The following is a 21,467-nucleotide window of genomic DNA, read 5'->3' on the forward strand; positions in this document are numbered from 1 at the left end:
ACAACCTGACTCTAAAATTGAGTAGTAACATGAGCCTGAGGGAGTCTGCATCTTTTAGCCCAGTGTCTGGGGGGCAGCTAGCTGTGTGCACTGTATATGACATTGTCCCTTCCACTATTACACATTTTTGAGGTTTGAGGAACTAAGAGGAAATCCAGCGTGCCTTTCCCTCTGCCCAGGTTGTGTTCTGGCAGTGCTCGTTTGGCTGGCATTGATAGCAGCACATAGTGCTTGAGGAACATATGGGGTAGTGAGCAATGCGCCCTCTTTCCTCTTCTTTAAAAGTTTTTGTCAAAAAAAAAAATATGTTTAAAATACCAACAAGCTTGTGTCTGTTCTGTTCCTTCCTGGAATGCTCTGTGCCCATGTGCTGGTTTTGGCTGGGGTAGAGTTCATTTTCTTCACAGTAGCTGGTGTGGGGCTATGTTTTGGATTTGTGCTGGAAGCAGTGTTGATAATTCAGGGATGTTTTAGTTACTGCTGAGCAGGGTTTACACAGAATCAAGGCCTTTTCTGCCTCTCACCCCACCAGCGAGGAGGTTGGGGGTGCACAAGGAGTTGGGTTTAAACAATTACCAATCCATCTCTTGGGATCCTTTGCAAGAAGGCTCCAAAACAGAACTGATTATTTTCAAACAGGGAGAAAAAACAACAAAAACAAATGGCCAAACACTTGCATAAATTCAGAGTTTCCCTGTAAACCATCAAGAGAAGAGGGAACAGCTTTTCCTTTACCTCTTTTAAAATACTTTAAAATCTCCTTTGGGCCCACTTGACATTAGAGGCAGAGAACTATCACAGCAGGATGCTGGGAGAAGAGTCGCTGTTACTGTAGGGGCTAAAATGTTTGCTAGGGTTAGGCAGAGAGAGTTTTATAAAGACCAACTAAGGGTCTTCCTCTCATTACTCATTTTAGTTTGTGCTATTGTAATGTCACTAGCTTTCCAGCATGGAGCCTTTTCAAACTCCATGAAATCTTAGCTTTCCTCCTCATTTGGTCGGAACATGAACTTGGTGACCCCCATATGCCACAGGGATCTTGCCCAGGATTTCTGGGTAACAGCCAAGTTGTTTAGGAAAGGGTAGGCGATGCTAGCTGGGGCTGAGAACCGTGGGTCTCTCCCTTACCTGGTAGGCACCCTGCATTATTATTCAGAGGGTAAGTGATGAGGTTTGGGATGAAAAGGAAAGGAAAGTTCCGTCTGATTTTTGCTCACCTTGACCACCTTATATTCACGTTGTCGCCAGTCACTGTACAGTGAAGCTGAGCAGTCCCTCCCTCAGGTACCGTGATGCTTGGCAGAAGACCAGTGATCCTCAGCTCTCCTAGACCAGAAGGGAAGTCACCGCTAGCAGGAAGACAATGCCACGCTGCCCCTGGTAGTAGGAGCATTCCCTCACGGGGTAAGTCCAACATGCTATGATGAGCTATGAGCCCCTAGGCCTTGAAACAGCATGTTGCTATGGGAAATGTGGATTTCCTAAGGGCTTTGGCCCGAGCTAAAGCAAGTAGCAAAGGCCTCAAAGAGCTTTTCCCTCCAGCTGGACATAAGCTCATCACATGCACCGAAGAACCATCTCCTTAGTTCCTCTTGCTGTTACACCCATTCCACACCAGTGTCCCAGAAACAAGTCCCCAAGAGTCACTCTTACGGTGCTATTAGTCCCTCTTCCCAGCTGCCTGGAGCATCATGATCTACCAGACACACACAGATTACCACTGAGTAAAACAACTCACTCTTCCCTCACCCTCAAGCTGCCTGTTAAACATTAGGTGCAAAGCCAAGAGGCACAGTCAGATAAGAAACCCACACTGCCCAGCTCTCCCTATTTCCCACGTGTGTGCACACACATGTGTGTGTACAGACATGCCACACACGTCTCCAACCCATCCAGTACCTAGAGGTCGGAATAGGACCTGGCGCTGGTCTTGGTCACGTCCATTTGAGGCAATGCAAGTAAAGAAGCCAATGTCTTCAGAGCTGACCCGGCTGATCACCAGGGCCCCGTCTGACTGCTGCCTGTGTCTGGGGAACAAAAGCAGAGAGTCCCTCAGTCTGCGCCTGGGTCAGGATGGGCCTCCAGCCACCACCGCCGAAGCTGAGCCTTGCGTACAACTTTGCAGTAACACTGAGCAAAGGTTTAGCAGCAGTTCAGTTCAACGTGTAATGCAACCCCTGGTCCTCAAATCCCAGTACTAGTGGCTGCAGACTCTGGAAAAGCTTGCTGCTAGAGCAGGTTTCTGGGAGCAGAGGGTGAGGGGAACTGCAGGAGAGCAGCACCGGTAGCTGTGGAAGTTCACTGCAGGCACCCTGATCTCTCTCTCTGCTGTGAAGCTCTGCCCTGGCTCACAGACCAGCTGCTTTTTTGGCTAATTTGCTTGCTGCGCGTTCTCTTTCTGCTAACCTTGTAGATGAAGACGTTTCAGCTTTAGCTCACTTGTAGACCCTGTTCGCTCAAGGGTTCAATGTTCAGACGCTGACCTGTGAGTGAGGCCAGGGCAATCAAGCAGCCCTAGGTCTGGCCCTAACAGAAGCAGCCGGCCAGCATAAAGCAGGACAGGCCCTAGCTGCATGGCCAGCAGCTCCGGTCTCTCAGGGAGGAGAGAGGGAAGGCAAGGCAAGGAGGCGGCGCTCCTCCACATGAACCTGCCTGTGGGTATGGTGGAGCTGCCTGGGAGCTTACCTGGGAGAGGAGAGGGGCTGCCCGTCTTTCTGCCACTCAATGGTGAGAGCTGGCGATGCTTCCACTGTGCAGGGCAGTCTGACTCTCTCCCCGATGTTGGCCTCCACTACTGAGGGCTCGCTCTTATCCATTCTCAGTCTGCAAAGTCCACAAGCACAGCAAAAGATGCAGAAAATTGCTCGTTCGGCATAAGGCTTTTTTAATCACAAGCCTTATCTTTTGCCTCCAAGCAGAAAGGGCAGTCTCTGCACTCCCATCAGAGCTCTGATGCTTGCCATTATGAAACATTCAGAAAAGAGCAGCCTCCATCAAATCCTGCTCCAGTTCAGCACAGCGTGGTGCTGCGCTCCTGCCTGCCAGCTTAACCCTTTAGAGACAGCAACCCTGTTTCTTATAGCATCCCTCTGGATAACAGCCTAGGAAGCATTAAGAACAGGAGCACATGGCAAATAGTACAAAGTCCTGAACAGGGCACCAAGAAAGTTTCGCCCAAGGTGCTTATCTGGCACACAAAAACGAGTAGATTTTTTTTTTTTTTGAGGGGGCGTGAAGAGTGCATTGCAATCACCTGCCATCCACTTCATGCAGCAGAAAGGCTGAGGTCAGACACTCACATCACCCATCTCCTCTTGTTCTTTGCTCTCTTATAACTACAGCTAAACATCATTTTAGAAGGGAACTAAACCATGATGTTCCCAGAGTCAAACAAAATATCATCTCCCCCACCCCCATTCTCTGACCTGAATTCTTGATCTCGAAAAACAAAACTAAAGAGCCTTAATTCAATGAATCACTTCTTTCTGCTTTTAGGCAGAAGCAGCTAAGGAGGCTGCTGGGGAGTTCAGCAAATTGGCTCGGTTTTAGGTTGTAAACTCAAAAGAAGGGAGTCATCAGATCATGGTCCCATTTAATCTGGAGCCCCAACATGCTGCATTTAAGGCAAAAATAATTTGTACCCTTTTATTTCTGTGGGGCACTAAAAAAACATGCAAGAAGCTACAAAATATGCCACCTAGTAGGTGAGTAGATAGTTTTGAGTCAAACTAGTTTGTTCATAAAATATTTAAAATAAATGGGTGGGGGCTAAAGTAACTGGAACTTTTTAAAATATAGATATGTCTATTTTGTGCTAGTTAAGCAGTTCCTATTTGCTCCGCTTTTTTACAGAACAGGTTTCTCTTTCTGCCTACACCAACTTGACCAGCTAAGGATGCGCCCCTGATATTTCTACTTTTGTTTGAACCTAGCTCCTTTGCCGTCAGCCTCCCTGTGCATCTTTGCTCAGACTATGCTTCTTTCAAGAGACCCTCGGGGAGGACAGAAGACAGCTTGTGACTGGGATCTTCTCCCGTTCCTGTTGCCAGCAGTTCAATACTGCTTGCTTCCCAACCGTGCCCCAGAACAGCTGACCCAGGACCTTTCCAATCTTCAGCTTTTCTACATGAAGAGATGCCATATGGTTCATCAGCTGGGCACGGTGGACAAACTGTTGCTGTATGTGAACTTACCTGTATGTGAATTGCTGATGCACAGAGGAACCAGCTGCGTGTACAACCTTCCTGCCTCCAGATAGCTCTCGATGCTGCTGGTTTTCCTTGTGAAGGACCCGACCTCTCTCACCCTCTGCCAGAACAGCGCTCTGGTACTCTATTCAAAATAAAATGCCATATGTGAATAAAAGGACACTTCTTACTGTGACCTCTTGCGTAGGGTTTCTGTGAGCTTGGGAGAGCTTGCTGAACTGGAGCCAAAGAGCCCTTCAGCCATCTGTTTTCTGGCTGACTAGTGCAGTAAGCCTGTGCTGTCTGCTAATGAGAGTCACGGACCTGCAGGCAAGCAATTTCAGCCTCCTTTCTCTCCTCTGTCAGTGAACACGTTGCAACATCCCTTAGGCCACAATGCCTCCTGCCCCACATGCCGTTGCTGTGACAAAGCATGCTTCAGAGATTGAAGGCTACAGGATGCCTTGCTGGCCCATCTTTTGAGACTAGTCTTTCATATTTTTTTGTTTCTTAAATAAGGCACATTTTTCAGAACAAACAATCGTTTGTTACCCAGCAGGACCTGTTTGGAAAAAACAGAAAACAAACGCACCAGCACAGACAGCTATGGCAGATTGGTCACATTATAGTGTGAGATGGAGAGCCCAGAAAACTGCAGAAAACCCTTCTTCTGAAGTCTCCTTTCTGGGATCAGGAGGCAGCTGATGGCTCTCCAGGAGGAAGACATGCTTGCTGTACTGGAAACAGGGCAGGTTACAGGCAAGCCACAGCTCCGGTTACAGGGCGCCACTGCAGGGGAGCAGGTGCTTTATGGCTAAGGCTTTGGTCATGAGGCAACTCCAAAAGAAGCCCTGCTGCCTCCACACTCCCTCTTGGCAGCCCTACAGTGGGGGAGAGCAACTGCTTTGACTAGCTCGGGACACCGTTGCCATGGGGTAAAGGCAATGCGGCTAGCACAGTGTGGCAGCAGCAGAAGTTTGTTCCTGTAGCTGGCTTTATTGCTCCTGTTGTCAATAACCATTACGGAGGAGCCCTGAGCTAGCTCTTTGGTCTTAAGTGGAAGGTAAGTCACCTATGATCTGTAACCGAATCTGTCGGCTCTCTGTCCTCCCATCAGAAATGAGGCATGTGTAAGTCCCGGCGTCCTCCGGCTTGGCGTGGCTGATCACTAAGGAGCTGTCAGACTGGTAGGTGTGCCTGCAACAGGAGCAAGGATTAACTGCCTCTGCCTGGCCACGGACAGCAACTGGCCACGGTGGAGCAGCCCTTCGTGCTGATGGTACATAAACTATCACCATGCAGTGCCCTCCCCGGCTTAGACAAAAAAACAAAACCCTGTTGACCAGAGAGGGTTCACAGGCAGGGGAAATAACTGCGGCAGAAAGGAGGTCAGGAACAGAGAGGAAACCGAGATGGGAAAACAGGGAACTGCTTTCAGCAACCCTCTCCCATGAGAAAGCAAACTGCCCTTCCAGGCCGTAGCCTGAGCCCCAGCAGTTATTTGCAAACAGAAAAGCGTAACAGGGCTTTTCTTAACTGTGATTTTCATAACGCAAAGGGACTGTCTGGCTCCAAACTGTTGCTGGAAACAGACTTCCCAGGAAAAACAGGCTTTAAAAGTAGTTTAAATAAAAATTATATCTTAGATGGGTGTGCCAGAAACTTCCAGCCAGAGGAAGTCTGAGTTATTTGGCTGTAAGCGTCACCCTGGACTACTGACTTAGTGCTGCCTCAAAATGAATCCAAATGACATAACATTTTTTTCTGTATCACTACCCACATATCAGCTTCCACCAGTGCCTTGTTATGGGACAGCACCTGTTCTGCCCTGTAACACTGGCCAACACCTCAGTACTATTGCAGACTGTATCTGTTTCTGCTGTCCCCAGAGCAGGTGGACAGTTCGTGCTCTTAGGTCAGTACATGGGGTGGTTTTTTTGTTTGTTTGTTTGTTTTTTGAATGTTAACAGTAAGATTTGAAAGCAAGTGGGCAAGAATATTTGGCAGTCTGACCAGCAAGGAGCCCATCTGCTCTGCAATGAAGGGAGCTGAGCTTACCTGTCAGAGGAGACCGGTTGGCCATCCTTCATCCACTCCACTCTGGAGAAGGGGGACATGCCTGTCTTGCAGACCAGCTGGATGTTTTGTCCCACGACTGCTGTCACAAGAGAGGGCTTGGCTTCTTCCAGGATGGCTCTGAAAGAGAAAGTGATTCCACTGGCACCTCTGCTGCCCTCTTCTCCTCTGTGTCCTCTAACGTGACTCTAAATGAGTCCCAACCACAGGGTAAAGCAGGACCGGCTGCCCATTCAGCTCTGACTGGGTGACATGTGGGGAACCCTCTCCTACATGGCAAAGGCTGCTCCAGACAGACTGAATGCTGCAATATCTCCAGGAAGAGAGAGACTCCTACAACCCCTCTCTTCTGAGGGAACTAGGTTCAGCTCAGCAGGCAGACACAGAGTCGAGATCTAGCTCTATGCACTCCTGATTTTCAGGTTGATACTGTCTGGATCCTGAACCAAACACTGCATCTTAAAAGTCTTCCCTAGAGCAACTCACTGCTGCTCCATGCAGTGCTGAGATAACGGCTCTGAAGTCAGAGAGCCAGCTAAATTTGTTGGTCAGAACAAGAAAAACACCTATGCATTCTCATCTACAGTGTAAGAATGCCTCCCAGACAAAGACCTCAGCGTCCTGCAGTCTTTTCATACACCATACTTCCAGTGCTGTCAGAGAGCAGGGAGAGTGCAAGGAAAGAGACAGCAGATAACTCCATGGCCTTAATAACTTGATTTACCAAAGGGCCACACGTACAGCCAATCCCTTGCATGGTGTTCCCAGTTAGCTGGTCCCAGCTGGGGCAACATTTTCACTCCAGAGGAAGCTGTACTGATGCTTCACAATGAGCTAAGCAGAACAGGGGTGGGGAAAAAAAAAATCATAAAAAACTATCACCTGTGCAGAGCCCGCACTGGGAACGAGTCTGCAGATGCCAAAAATCCCTCCATCATGGAAACACCTGCTCCGAAAGCCTTATGCTGCTGCTTGCCTTCACGGGGCAGTGCTGGCTGGCCACTGCTACTCTGCCTCTCGGGGGGCTCAGGCACTGCTGTTTCCCACAAGTGGAGCTGGCTCAGGCTGTCCGGTTTGCTTTGCTGGGTGCCCCAGTGCTGGCTCTCCAGCACACCAGTCCTTGGCGAAGACTCTGGCAGCACCTCACTTCGCCAGCTGTCCCGTCTGTGGCTGTCTTGCATGGGGTGCGAAGCCCCATAGACTCTTTCTTCTCGTCTGCGGCTTGCAGACTCTCTCGGGGGTGGCTGCTGTGGACCCCGAGCATCCCCTGTATGAGAGTGGGAGCCAGTGTGCTGGCGTTGCAGGGGTCCTGTGCCAGAAGAGGGCTGGTGCTCCAGAGGACTGACCCCCACAGAGTTGTGGCACGCTCTCATGCACTCCTCCTCTGAGGCAAAGCTGTTTTTATTGCCATGACAGCCGCCGTACCAAAACCGGTTGCACTTGCCAACAACAGTCACAAAGTACCAGCGAGTGGTCCAGTTTGCACAGGGACCATGGGCACTGGGCAGCAGGCACATGACAGGATACTCTACCAAAAAGAGAAGAACAGAGGGAGATGTGAGGGTCATGAAGCACAAAGGTTTGGGTGCTTCAAGCCACCTGCCTAGATGATCTGATGGGCCTTGTGGGCAAAGGGCAGGTGGGAAAGTAGGACATCTGAGTTTTGCCCCCCGCTCTGCTTTGAAATTGGGCAGCTGCTCACGTGTTTCTTTCTGCCTGTTTTGCCACTGGTGGAAGGAGAAACAACCTCAGAGACATTTCTGAATCTAGATACTAGATGGATGCTTTATGGCCTTTCTTGGGGAATTGTGAAGCTGCAAGGCTGGCTCTGGGGCTTCCTCTCCTGCAAGGGGCACGTGGCTGCCGTTGGCACACTTCCAGCCCACAAAGCAAGTGGATCAGACCCAGTTGTGAAGCTTCGTGCATTACAGAATACCCCTCCACACACTGACAGAAAGAGGAGCACAGCCCAACGTGTCTACAAACCGAGCCCTGTGTTCCCAGTCACAGGTAGCACAGCCACATGCTGGCAAACACTGGATGCAGGGCTCTGACTGGGGTGCTTTGCCAAGCTGCGGTTGAGCAGAGAGGATCCAGAGAGCTTTCCCTTTCCCCAAGGCAGCCCCACAGGGCTGGCCACCAAGCAGTCTCTGTGCTGCAGCAGAAAGGCAAGGCAATGCAGCAGCAACGCGCCTGCAGAGGATACAGCTGGGAACTAAGGGAGCAGAGACACTTTTGCCCAGCAGCTCCAGTGCCCCATAGTACACAGCAGGCGCTGTATTGAACTCTGCTGGCCGAAAGCATCCGTGCAGCCCCGAGCAACACCTCCATCCTTTGCTGTAGCTCTCATTCCACTCCTGTCCATGGGCTGTCCAAAGGCTGAGCATGGCCCTGATTCCTCAGAGGCACCCTGCTTCCCCTAAACCCAGGTAACTAACTTGGAGCACTCCAGGCTGCACCAGGGCATCTTCTTGGGGGCAAACAGCTCCCCAGAAGTCCTACCAACTGACAGAGACCGCATAAACACACTTCTGTCCAACTATCAGCAGAGGACAAGAATTTCTACAGTTGCTGACAGAACTGAACCATCTGGCTGCTTTTCTACACTTGCCCCAAGCTTCCCCTGCCCCAGCCACCAGGTAGAATTTCTTTTCAAAGAGATCGTTTACTACATTTTACAGAGAGCAGAGCCTCTACACAGGAAGCTACTGGATTCTGTAGGACTCTTCCTACGTTTCTAAATCGAGAAGCCAAAGCATCACTTACGGTAGTTGGGCCTATTGAGACATCCTTCCCCTTGAGGGCCCGAAGCTGAAGCGACATTGTCAAAACAGCAGCCGTACATGGAACTGCGGCACTCGCCCGAGGGGTGCTGCTGGGACAAGGCTTGGCTTGCCTTAGAAACAGGAATTGAAAGCCCAAAATTATCATGCATACATGAGGACAGTAGCACATGCAAGGCACCGTGTCCAAGCTGTCGGCTGCAGAAGGCCAGCTGTTAGAGGAACCATTATTTGTTTGTTTGCCTCCTAGAGGCTTTCATGCTGGGAAGGAGTGGGAAACTTGGCTGTCAGCCATGGAGCCAGGGCTGCACTTCTCTGCAAGACAGACCTAACCAGGCCAGTAGCAGGCCAGTTTTTACAGCTGGCCCCACCAAGCACCCCAAGCTATGAGACGAATTACCTTCCTGACTATTTTGCCCTCAATTGATCTGCAGAGTTGACAAACAAAGGCAATTAATAGTGGCCATGTTTTTCCCATTTTTTTTCTCCTAGAAATTGGTTGGTAAGTTTCAGATTGACAGAAATTTGATTACTCAGGATTATTCAATCAGTTCTACACAGGATGGTCTTCTACTTCCCAGCCATCTCCCAACCACCCACTCCATGCCCTGCTTACAGAGGGTCACAGGTGAATGCCCCAGACTGAACAGGAGTGAAGTGGGCCAAAGCACTTGATGCCATGCCTGCAGTATTGGTTCTCCACCATTGCTGGCACTGATGAAGCACAACAAAAACCCACAATGTGAGTCGCTGGGGTCAAATCTGAATCTTTCTATCTGACTGACTCCTAAAATGCAGAGAGTTTTTGTACTTACTGTTGGAGTGGCTGCAGCGGGCTGATTTCTGCTCACTTGAACATCACGGTAGTATTGTGGGCACCCCATGTTGTTTGGGCCCTGGGCAGCTGATACTCCATCAGGACAGCATCCATACCTACAGGCAGAACGGCCGCAGCAATACCTGATCTGCCTGGCTCAACAGGCACAGGCTGTAAATTTCAGTAAGCAGCCAAGAAAGGCAATGCCTCCCTACTTCCACCTACCTGTTTCGGTGACAGGTGCTGAAGGGGCAACCTCTCCCCAAAGGGCCAGATGCTGGAGTGTGTCCATCCGGACAGCAGCCATGTGGGCTCCGATGACAGTCCTGAGAGCCAGTCCCTGTGGTGGGGTCCTGAGAGAAGCTGAGTTGATGGGAACCTGATGAGCGTGACTGGGATTCCCAGCGAACAGGTAACAAGTTCATGCCACGGTCCTTGGTGGATGAAATATGGTGATTCCCAGAGGTACTATGGATCGTGGAGGTCCCAGGGATCATCCTTTCATCAACAGAATCTGGGGAGAGAACTCCTTAAAGCACGCAGGTGAGCATCAAAACCTGGTGAGTTTTCCTCATCTCTGCTCTCTTTCACCTGCTCAAGGCTACAGGGCAGGCTTTGCTGCATCAGAGTTTCACCTGAATGTGTGTCTTCTGGCCCACCCTTCTGGATTTGGTTGTCCTGAGGTTCTTTGCTCAATGCCCTGACCATTCTTTCTGCTGTCCCATGAGAAACCACCTGCCACATTACTGCGGTCCCCTCACGTCATGCTTTCTTCTTTCCATGATCTGCTTTGGGGAGCATTTCTCTTAGCCAGCACTTAAGTCATGTTGCCAGAACCTGGGATCATATATATATCTATACAGTATATATACTGTATACAGTCTTCTGCATGGACAGATTCAAATACTGTTCACTATTGGTGTAAAAGAACCTACACTTTGTCCCTGGCTCCACGAATTTCTAGAAGACCATGAAAAGAATGAGAGAAATGAAGAAAAGGAGGAACCTTGCCCCTACCACACCCTATTTCAAGTCCACTATCATCAAAAACCCAACCAAACAAAATTCTTCCAAACCTGTGGCAAGGCTGTTTGGGTTATAACGTGTCAGCAAAGACTGACGAGTGACATCGTATCCCATCGTGTCCTGCATACTGGGGACCTCTGCAAAGAGAGACACAGACAAAATGAGTGCAGTTAGCCCAGCCCTAAGTTCTAATAATTGTAAATGCATCCAGGAGTCAACAGGAGACTAAAGTTGATGAACATGTTTCTCTTCTCCTGGAACAGCTGCTGAGCAGCAATTGGATTCGACTGGATTGTCAGGACATCAACCTGTGATGCGCAGGCAGACATAAGTCAGCATTTCAGCGCTGGCACGAAGACTAGACACAGAAAGCAAGCAAAATCTTCTGAGCAGTTGTGCCTCCTTTATAGCTGGTCCACAGAGGGATGAGAGTTGCCTATATTTTTTAGCTGCTGAGCCTGCCCGGGTTGCCATCCTTCTTGACTGGGGGCCCTGAGGTCAGTCTGCAGCATACACTGGGACAGAGCCATCACAGAACACTGAGTTCAGAATGGACACACCCCAATGTTGTTCCCAAGCCTGTTACATACATTTCAAACAGCATAGGTACTGGGACTCTGAAGATGCCATCGTTACGTGCACAAAACAAACGTACAGGATGGACACAGGCAGGCAAGAAGCTGAGAACACAAGCTGGTGCAGAGCTGGGAATTTCTACTCCTAAGCAAAAGCATCTTAGGAAAAGCTGGGTGTGCAGCAATACCACTCACGCTGTGGCAGGTAGCAGGGCTGCATGTTGCAGCTACCCAGGGTGGCTGGTTTCTGTGGCTGGATGGCTTTGCATGTCTCAGGACTGTAGAATTTGGAGTCGCCGTCAGCGCAGATGACTTGGCGTGTCCGGACGCCTGAATTGCAGCTCTTCGAACACTTGGGCACAGAGATAAGGCAAGTGAGCAGGCAGCAGAGGCTGAATTGCAGAAACCCCACAGACCAGAAGTGTGGCACAGCTGCATGATTAGCTGCAGGCTGCACACAGCTTCCTCCACCAAGACAAAGCAAACGGTATTTCAGCTGGATTCATCTGAACAATTAGAAAACCATACTTTAAACCATTTTACCAAATGTTGCACCCAGCCCTGAAGCATTAGGCTCTGAGCCATGCTCAGCCTGTAACATCCAGATGAGCTGCCATTACCCACAGTGGTGTGGCAGGGAGCTGGAGTGCATTATTTCAGCCTGGCCTGAAGGCATCTCAATGCTGTGGGGATCCACCAGCTGCGAGAGGGTCAGTTTTGAACCATGCATTCAAGAACAACAGTTTACAATGGGAAAGCAAACTGGTGGCTTTCTTGTAAGCAGCTAACTGGAGTTCCTCTCACTGGAAGCTGTGGATGAAGAGGCAGCAATGAGCAGCAGCTAAGTGGAGGGGAGAGAATGAGGCATCTGTGTAACCCACCTGCTCAGGGCAAGCTCTACAAACATTGGGAGAGATTTCTCTCTCTCACTCAGATGCAGCTAGGAGCCCTTCTGATATCGGAAAAGCAGGGCCCAGGAAAGATCATATTAAGGTATACAACAACTTTAGCTGTTATTAAAACCTGCCCCACATCTCACGAAGAACCAGATGTAACATGTTTTAACTCAGAACAAGCTGGTCTGACTAGCACAGAAGGAAACAAGCGTGTTTGGAAGTCACCTGATGCATTGGATCGACCTCTATCTGCTCCCCCCCGGCACTTTTCCCAGGTTGAAAACAGTCTGGCTCCCTCCACAAAGACAAGACTAATCCAGCTGAAGCACAGTTTATCTGAACAATTACAAAAATGTACTTTAAACCATATCAACCAAACGCAATGACCAGTCCTGAAGCACGGAGTTCTAAGCTATGCTCAGCCAGAGAGCTGGTCTGCTATTCGCAGCGATGGAGCAAAGAATTGGGAATAAGCAGCAAGAGTGGATTGTTTCAGTTTATTGGCTGCATTTTGCCACTGTCACTGAAACTATAATCCCCCCCTCAGAAGGATTTATTTTTGTAGCAGCTGCATACAAAGCAGGCAGCAGATTAACTGGAGCATTACTAGTGCCAGTTAGAACGCAACTGTGAGCCAAGGGACTGGTAATGAAGCAGTACTTGCTCCCAGCCTCAGCCAACGTGCAGACTGCACGGATCAAAGCTTGTTTGCGAGGACCACAGCAATATAATCCGTTATTTCTGAACCATGAAAGCACGATGCTCACCAGGCCCCAGTCTCCAACGTGCCAGCCAATTTCCTGGATGCAGTTCTCCTTAAGGCAGGTCTGGGTGGCCGATGGCTTTGGCTCCATTAGGCAAGCGAAGTCCTGAGCCCGAGAGCCCTGCTGTGTTCTGCAGGTGACGGTCCGGGTCTGCACCCCTTCCCCACAGCTGGCTGAGCACTGCAGAAAGGGGCCCAACAATTACAAGGAAGCACCTGGTTTCCACTTGCATTTCCAGGTTGTGCTCCCTAACATTAGGGCAGAGAACCATTTTAAGATTGCCTAAAACCACCAACCATCATTAAAACCATCTTTTGGGACAGGAGTTAGCACAGTAGTTGTTTATGCTGTAGAAGAGACAATAAGACATGGTGAATAGGGTCTGGGAGATCTGGAGCTCACTGGATGATTTTAGCTAGTCATAGCATTTCTCTTGATCTCTACCAAAGACGACAAGGAGAATGACTTTGGAAAAACATCACTATTGCAGAGTACATTGAGAACAATAAATGGCAGGAAATATCTGGAACTTCATGTTATTCAATCCTGATTAAAATCAGCTCCAGGCAAAGAATTCAAGGGAAGATAAAAAGACTTGGTTCTTCTATTGCTCATGTCTTCTGCCTCAAGATCTTGTGCTCCATTTTTATGGTGTGGAGCTGTGACACAACTTCTACACTAGTAACTGGTTTGTGACATTTTCAACGCCCTCTTAAATTCGCAGTGGTGTTTCCTGGAATCCAGCCTACTTCTCCGTGAATTACCGAGGTCTCTTACAGAAAGCATTAACTTGGGGACAGTCTGAATTACGTTACATGAGCTTCCCAGCTGAGTTTCAGCCACTCATTTACTACAGTGACCTTTTATCTCTGAGAGTACATGAAACACAGTTGCTTTTGAGAGCCCTGGAATGAATCACTTAGGAATCAGTTTGTAAGAACACGACACTTGGTGCCTTCCCCAAACAGTGCTCTTACTCCACAACCCTGAAGTCATCTCAGTATTCACAACTCACAGGGCAGGGGAAAAGACTTTGCAGTCTAGGTTATCATGCCTCAAAGGTGCATTTTATGTTGCTGCACCAAAGCACCACCACAAGATCGTTAAGTCAAATGCTGCAAGCATGCATGTACTTTTTTAAAAGAGGAAAATTCACTTGTGCGTTAGGGACTGAGTAGACACTACCTTTACTTTCTAAGCCCTTGGAATGTTAAGATGCCTTCTAAATGCCTGGCTGGCAGCACTGAGTGCATACAGCTTAAACAGTTTCCTTTCCTGGAGATACAAATGCACACAGGCATCAAAAATGCACCACGCAGCTGCATTTGGAGAAGCCCTGTGCTGACACACAGCAAACAGCAGGTCACCAGTGTTGCAAAAGTCTCTTGCTTACTGACTGTTGTGATTGCAGCACTGCTGTCCAGGGCTAGTAATGCTGAGGCATCAATACACATGGAAATAAACAGCACAGGCAGGAGCCATGAGCTCCTGTTTTACAGGAGAGGGAGTGTTATTGCACATCATCGGCTGATGGACAGTAGCTCTCATGCCCACCCTCTGCCTTCACCAGACTCGACTCAAAAACTCAGCCGGTGCCAGGTCTGGTGGATCTGATCAAAATAACAGAAGTGGGGAAAGGACTGGCAGACCAGAGAAGACAGAACATGCAATGAGTGGAGCAGAGGTGCAGGGGCACGCACAGTTTTGGGGAACAGGGACGTGTTTATAGGAGGACATAGCTGCTAGCTAGCTGGAGAACTTGTTTGGAGGAATGCAGGAACAAGTCCTATACCTCTGCATGCCACCTATCCAGGGACACACACCTTTTACAGTCCCAGAAAAGGAGCCTGGCTCTTCATCCCCAAGCTTTGGTAGATCCTCCTCCAGTGGGTGCCAGGAGGCAGCTACCTCCCACTCACAAACTCACCTCTGACCAGGGCCCTGTGCTCCAGGTCGCACACTGCCTCAGGTTGCAGGGCTGGCTGCTGCGAGGCTGCTGCGCGAAGGCCATGCACTCAGCGTTATCCACCACCCCTTGGGAGCTCTGACCGTCGAATGCCACACAGTAAACGGAGCGAGTCTGGGTGCCCCCACCGCAGGTAGCTGAGCAGGATCCCCACTCCCCTGTTTTCCACCTGCAGGTCACAGAATCAAGCAAACAAATGTAAGCCCAGCTAAACCGCCCAGAGGCACAGGGGAGGTCAGTGCCACATCCCCATTTATTCAGAGAGGGAAAATGACCCTTTGCAGAATAGAGTTGGAGGCGAGTTCCCATTTGACCAAGCGCTGCCCAGCTTAGTTGGCAATGCAGAGCACGATTCCCACTCCAGAGACAAATCCCCAACTACAAAACACTTGTTTTTCTGCAAATGCAGAGCTCTCCCAGAGGGGGAAGATGTCTCTCCATGGCTTTTGGTCTCCTGATGTCTGCAAAAATGTCACGCCTGGAATGGAACATCAAAGAAAAAGAAAGAAAAAAACAAAGAAAACAATCCAGATCAGCTAAAAGAAAAGCGACCCACGTCAGCCTAACCACCAATTACACTCCAGCCATTAGAAACAGTAAAACCAAGCCAAGATCTCACTCTGCCTGGAAACCATGCCAGACACTCTCAGAAGTGCTTGTGAACTTTTCACTGACAGCCAGTAGAAACCTGGTTCATTCCTCCCATCAGCCAAATTTCTAACAGCAGCACACACACAAAAAGCCCCAAAAACTTTAAACAGATTTTGTCCTGTGTTCGGTTGCTGAAGCTCTCACAGAAACGATACGCCCTTGCTAACGGAAGGGGGAATGTCCACAAAACAATCTGACTGTTTGGGTGCTAAAATCCCTGCCCTTGTCTGCTCCTGTGTCTCAGAGCTGCCCAGGTAGCTGGGAGCAGAGCTTACATGGCCTGGCTTCAGGGACGACATGATGTTTCGTTCCCAGCTTCAGTGTGTTGCACAGTCAAAAGGTACTGGTGGCGGAAGGGGGAGCATCATGGTGATCTGCTTGTCAGCTGCTACCTCCCCCTTGCAGTCAGGTAAGCCCCAGCTAGGGAGTGAAGGCAGTTCATGTTTTCTCGTCAAGTCTTCCAGCTGCTCCCCTTGTCTGCCCTCACTATCCCTAAACTGAGTTTCAGTCATCCAATTCACATTCACACCCTATCAGAAAATCCACAGCGGACTCAGCCATGTTCATCTCCTTAAGATACCCTTCTTTATTGCTAAAGATGCAAATAGCAGCCCAAAACTGAATGGCCTTGCTATAAAATAAGATGTTCCCTTTGGGAAGGGAACAACTACAGCAAGTAGAAGCCACTTAGAGCAGTGTAGTTGCAAGGCTCAAAACAAATTCATTGATCAAGACTTTTCAGAAGCTCCAGTGGGGCTACCACCCCCCTGGAAACTGTCTTCTGCCTCCTGCAAAGCAAATGTATAGTTTTAGAAAGGCTGTATCAACTGGATGAGCTCGCGTACAGCTTCCTTCAATTGCGAATCAAGACATCTTCTCTGACGCTTGCTTCATTTTCTTTATAAGACAATGTCAACCATAAGGCTGGGACCCTCATCAGAGGGCCAAGAATTGCAAGTCCAAAGCTATTAGCAGCTTGCAGGGGGACAACTATTTTGCTTTTGATCTTTTTTACTTCGCATACCTCAGTGTACATTGTAAGTATTGTACCTGTCACGTCCTGGTACTCATCACAGTTTATAGGCACTTTTCTGCCTGCTATATGGCCCAGGCCAAAGAAAGAAGAGCTTTTAAGAAACTCTGAGGCTTTTGCTATGGCATGCTGGCTTCCTGGCCAATGTTTCAATTGCCCAGTCCATCATGCCATCTTTTCCTTTCTGTTTGGTTGGGGTTTTTTAATCTTGATAAGTGAAACAAAATTCTTCCAGAACATCCATTCACTTTTTTACCCTGATTCCAGAGAAAAAATAATTATCAGGATAAGCAGCCAAAAGCTATGAAGAAACTGTCCCCTTCTCAGTCCCGTAAGAACCAAGTTACCAGGAGCACGCACAAACACCTAAGCAAAGCTGCAGGTCAGCACCCTCCACCATCATTTTCATTGGCAAGAATCAAAAGCAAAGCACCCACTGCTACCACCAGTGCCAAAGAGGAAAGCCCCCACAGACTTCAGCAGGCAACTGGGTGGAGAGCAGAAGAGAGCAGCTGCCTTCCTGTGCTTTCTGTAACCTCCTTCTCCTTGTTACCTCTTCATCCGAGAGCTCCGTGCTCCACTGTCACTCCAGGCTTGCGGCAGATAGATGTAAGAGGTCCTTTACACACAGAACAAAAGTATTTAAAGAACTGAAAACAAGTAGCTACAGGCTACCATGTATTCAGAAATGCTCCCAGATTTCCAAGCGCCCTCTCACCTACAACAACATTTTCACAGGCCTCCACTGCACCCACCAGATCCAGCAAGATACACAGGTAACGCTCTGGTTACAGCTCTGGATGGCCATGTAAGAGCCAAGTGAGGCCAACTGTAAGGCTATGCCAGCAAGTGACAACGTGGAAAAGGCATGCTTAGAAGGGTTTGAAAAAGCCAGAGAATGAAAAGATTCCAGGATTTATCCCTTTCTAAAAGCCAGGACACCGGGAATGCAGAAATGACATAAAATGACACCAGCTCTGACGACCTACTCTGTTTTTGTAGGCTCTAGCTGAAGAGAACAAAAACCAGAGAATCTGTTTCCCATCTCCTACACGGGCTAGAAGACTGTCTTCTGCAATCATACTCTGGAAAGCAGATTTAATTGGTCTATAAAATGAACATGGGATGTATTAATTAAGCCTTCCTTGTGCACACAGAAATGTTCATCACCATCCTTCGTCTTGGACTTCTCTAAGAAGTGAAACACTTCCTTGGAGAGAACCATGCTGGAGGGCAGGAGAAAGTGAGGTCGTCATTCTTTTTCTTGGTTCCAAAAGCATCTCAGGAAGAAGTCAGAGTCCAGAAGAAGAAAGGAAATCTTACCGTTTTGTCTGGGGACAAGCCTGATTGCCACACGTCCGGTTATTGCCTGGTTGTGGTTTATTCCTGCACATATAGTCTGGATAAATTTCATTGTCTATGGTACAAAACACCAAGCGGGATTGGAAACCTGAAGGAGAAGAGAGTATCCTGATCAACACAAGCCACCCAGGACTAGGTTTGCAATGCACTGGTGTTGGTAAGACAACAAAGTAATGCAGAATCCACACCCATCCCAGCCAACCTGGAAAAGAGTCAGGTATAGTTCTTGGTCTGTCACTATACGTATGAATGATGCCTCTCCACAGTACATAGGAGTCCGCTGGAAGGGCAAGAGACAGAATAGTTCTGTGTGGCTGAAGGGCATATTCCTGTTATTTTATTCCTCACAAGGGAAGCGCCATATCCATATATTGTTTATCAAGAAATCCTGCATGATGTGTGCAGTATACAGCAGCAGAGCTGGGGGCCTCCTGTTAGACCCAGGTCAGTCTTGTGAAGACTGGATACAGGAGAAAAACTTGCAACTCTTCATACGCTTCCTACAGGATAAGAGTGCCAAGGCAAAGAGAATATCAGCACTTACAACCACAATAGGGCAAAAGCTATCGAAATGGCCATCAGCACAGAAGACCAGAAGAAGCTGACAGGAACTCTATATACTAGTCAGCTGGAGAGTTCTTTTGTTCAATTAGAGTTTTTTGTTTTGTTTAGCTTAAAGTCCATAACTTTGCTCATGGGAGAATCTGTAAACTGAACATGACGTGACACCCCAGGAGATCTGACAGTCCCCCTGGAGAGAGGGAATCTTCCAGGCTATGGTAGAGGGGAATAATGCTATTGAGTTAAGCAGGCCGGGTCAGTTTGGAGAGGACCTCTCAAGTGGTTGAAAAGGCCTGAAAAGGACACAAAGAACTGAAGCAAAACAAAACAAAGGCTATCTATGAAGATTCTTAACAGATCCTAGTAACAAGTCTGAGGACAAGGGCATGGAAAATCAGACAGACAAGGCATTGAGCACAGTCCTGTTGTGACTCCATGTGTGACCTTCCCTTGGCAAAACCTTTGCTGACCCCTGCAGATACCTGTGCTGTCTTCCAGCAGGAGACTGCTGGGAAGCAGCTGCAGAGGGCAGCACACCGTCACCGGGATATAAACCCCACACACCAGCCACCACTGACCAGGTCCTGTCCCCTTACCTCCTCCACATTCAGAGCTGCACTCACTCCAGGAACCATAGCTCCAGCTGTAACCCGAGGTCTGTCCTTGCACAGGCAGGTAGTACTCGTACTGTACCCCTGGGTTTGGCTCCTGGCTGATGAGCTGTGAAAGCATGGGGGAAAGTCAGGGAAATACCACCAGCAGCACTTCTCTCCTTCACAGCATTTCCCCACCACATCTGAGGGTTTGAGCTGACTTGCGCCCATCCCGTTCAAGAAGCACTTATTCTCTGTGTTGCATTTTCTCCTTGCCTTCTATGATTCTCTTTCAGAGAAGTGTGCATTCATCCCTCTCAGCATCAGAAGATGCAGCCACTCCTGTAACACTAAGTACCCTTTCCTGGCCCACAGCACACTATAACAAGCAGTGTACTAGAGCCTGTCCCTGCCTCAACACCATTTGGAGCTGACTCTCGCCTCCCTTAAAGTCAGAGCCCAAGGGAATAGGCAGGAAGCCAACATCGAGTCTTGCCCTGCTCCTTTCTGGGCAACAGAACCAGAACACAAAATGGTGCCATTTCTGCAAGAAGATCACCTTGGTCTAACTTGGGGGCCTACAGCCTTGTAAGATTCCTGGGAGCCCCGTCACTTCTCCAGTCTTTCCCATGTGGTCCCCACCAATGCACTCCCACTGCACAAAGCGAGGGCTGCTATGCAAAGCAAGAGAGCAAGAGCATCAGCGGGGGCAGGCACAGTTGCTTACCTCAATGATGAGGGGTTCTGTGGTGGGACCCCGGGCATGGAGGAGCTCTGGGGCCAGATCACCCTCCGAGCCACGGTCATAGTGCATGATTGTGCTAGCTACCTGCAGCGCTCGGCTGAAGTCGATTGTCCAGTGTCCATTCAGATAATACTCCCCTCGTACATTCTTGACAGCTGGACAAACCCACATGCCAGAGAAGAAAAAGCAGTAAATTAACATACCTATAACCTGACACTTGGTTCCAGATATCACAAGACAGAGCCTGCTCTAGACTTTCAGGGTACTGGCAATCCACAGAGCTCTCAGCTCTGCCATTTGAACACCAGCTCCTTTTCATCAGTACAGCAACCCTTTAAGTGTGGTGACCATCTAATACGGCAGCATCTACCAACACAGCAAAAATGCACACATCGAAAGACAACCGTAAGAACTCCACAGGGATGCTCCTGTTCCCACTCAACACTGTGTCACAGGTGTGGCAAACAAAGGTGACCATCATCCTCCAACAATGCTATCCTCCCCCTCCCCCCGAAGACACTCTTGCCAGAGGCTGCTCCACATTCAGACAGTGGTTCTTGCAAGCTTTGCTGCAGACCAAGCACTTTTTTGCTGCACAGCCAAATGCCTCCAGCATATTCCAGCCCTGTCTCTGCATTACCCACTGTTAGTTGCTGAGGCACAGCCTATGTCAGCCTTTGTACTGCTTGGTATTCACACCCTCTGCCTCTACACCGCTATCCTGTTCATCAGACATTCTACTCAGAAAACAGACACTTTGGTGCTGCATCCAGTTTTCTACACAGGAAAACATGACCAGACTAATTTGTCCAAAGCGCTGGGTGATGGAAGAGTCAGGAAGCAGAAGAGTATTTGCTTTCTCCACTGGAATTTCCTCAGCCCTGCCCAGAAAGCTAGGTGAGGATACTTCTCCCCTTTTTTTTTTTTTCTCTCTGCAGCATGACCAGAGTTTGAGGTTGTACAGAGAAATACCCAAAAGATACCTATGGGGAAAAAGAAGCCTATCCCAAACTTTTGGATTGCAGGAGTAGTCAGGGTTTACATTCACCAAGCAAACTGCAGAACTCATAGCCAAATTTTGCTATATCAACTAGACTCCTTCTAAGTTCCAGGCAGGAAATCTGAATGAGTTTTGGGTATTTTTATTCCCCACCCAACAGGAGAGAAAATGAGGTAAACCTGAAGCCCAGAGTTGAGCATCGCTAACACTTCAAGGACACTCAATATTCAGATCTTGATATTCAGAGAGGTTTTCCCTCTGCCATATCGAGCCTTCAAGGTAAACGTCCCAAAGGCCAGTATACCTGAAAACCAAATTTTAACGCAATGGCTGGAATCCAAAGGGACTGAAACACAGGTTCTGGTATCGGTCTTACCCAGGAAGTTCCTGCTGGGCATAATCTCCTTAATGTGGATGCTTGTGGCTCCCCCA

The 21,467-nt window shown here is 48.8% G+C and overlaps 1 protein-coding gene across 1 annotated transcript in view; it reads right to left on the minus strand.

Annotated features, from left to right (window-relative positions):
• Positions 1–21,457, minus strand: part of PAPLN (papilin, proteoglycan-like sulfated glycoprotein) — a gene marked incomplete at its 5' end in the record, with an annotated part of 22,457 nt that extends 1,000 nt beyond the window's left edge. Inside the window, 19 exons of the mRNA XM_009705592.1 lie at positions 1,218–1,326; positions 1,900–2,027; positions 2,686–2,823; positions 4,194–4,332; positions 5,260–5,384; positions 6,246–6,383; positions 7,146–7,791; positions 9,030–9,159; positions 9,862–9,979; positions 10,089–10,377; positions 10,940–11,026; positions 11,660–11,816; positions 13,128–13,304; positions 15,052–15,259; positions 17,328–17,393; positions 18,098–18,224; positions 19,294–19,417; positions 20,018–20,190; positions 21,412–21,457. Coding sequence (XP_009703894.1) covers positions 1,218–1,326; positions 1,900–2,027; positions 2,686–2,823; positions 4,194–4,332; positions 5,260–5,384; positions 6,246–6,383; positions 7,146–7,791; positions 9,030–9,159; positions 9,862–9,979; positions 10,089–10,377; positions 10,940–11,026; positions 11,660–11,816; positions 13,128–13,304; positions 15,052–15,259; positions 17,328–17,393; positions 18,098–18,224; positions 19,294–19,417; positions 20,018–20,190; positions 21,412–21,457 — 3,125 coding nt within the window. The remainder of the gene's footprint in view (positions 1–1,217; positions 1,327–1,899; positions 2,028–2,685; positions 2,824–4,193; positions 4,333–5,259; positions 5,385–6,245; positions 6,384–7,145; positions 7,792–9,029; positions 9,160–9,861; positions 9,980–10,088; positions 10,378–10,939; positions 11,027–11,659; positions 11,817–13,127; positions 13,305–15,051; positions 15,260–17,327; positions 17,394–18,097; positions 18,225–19,293; positions 19,418–20,017; positions 20,191–21,411) is intronic.
• Between the last annotated feature and the right edge of the window lie 10 nt (positions 21,458–21,467).

The sequence above is a fragment of the Cariama cristata genome, unplaced genomic scaffold (genome assembly GCF_000690535.1).
Source record: "Cariama cristata isolate BGI_N322 unplaced genomic scaffold, ASM69053v1 scaffold7938, whole genome shotgun sequence".
Lineage (NCBI taxonomy): Eukaryota > Metazoa > Chordata > Aves > Cariamiformes > Cariamidae > Cariama > Cariama cristata.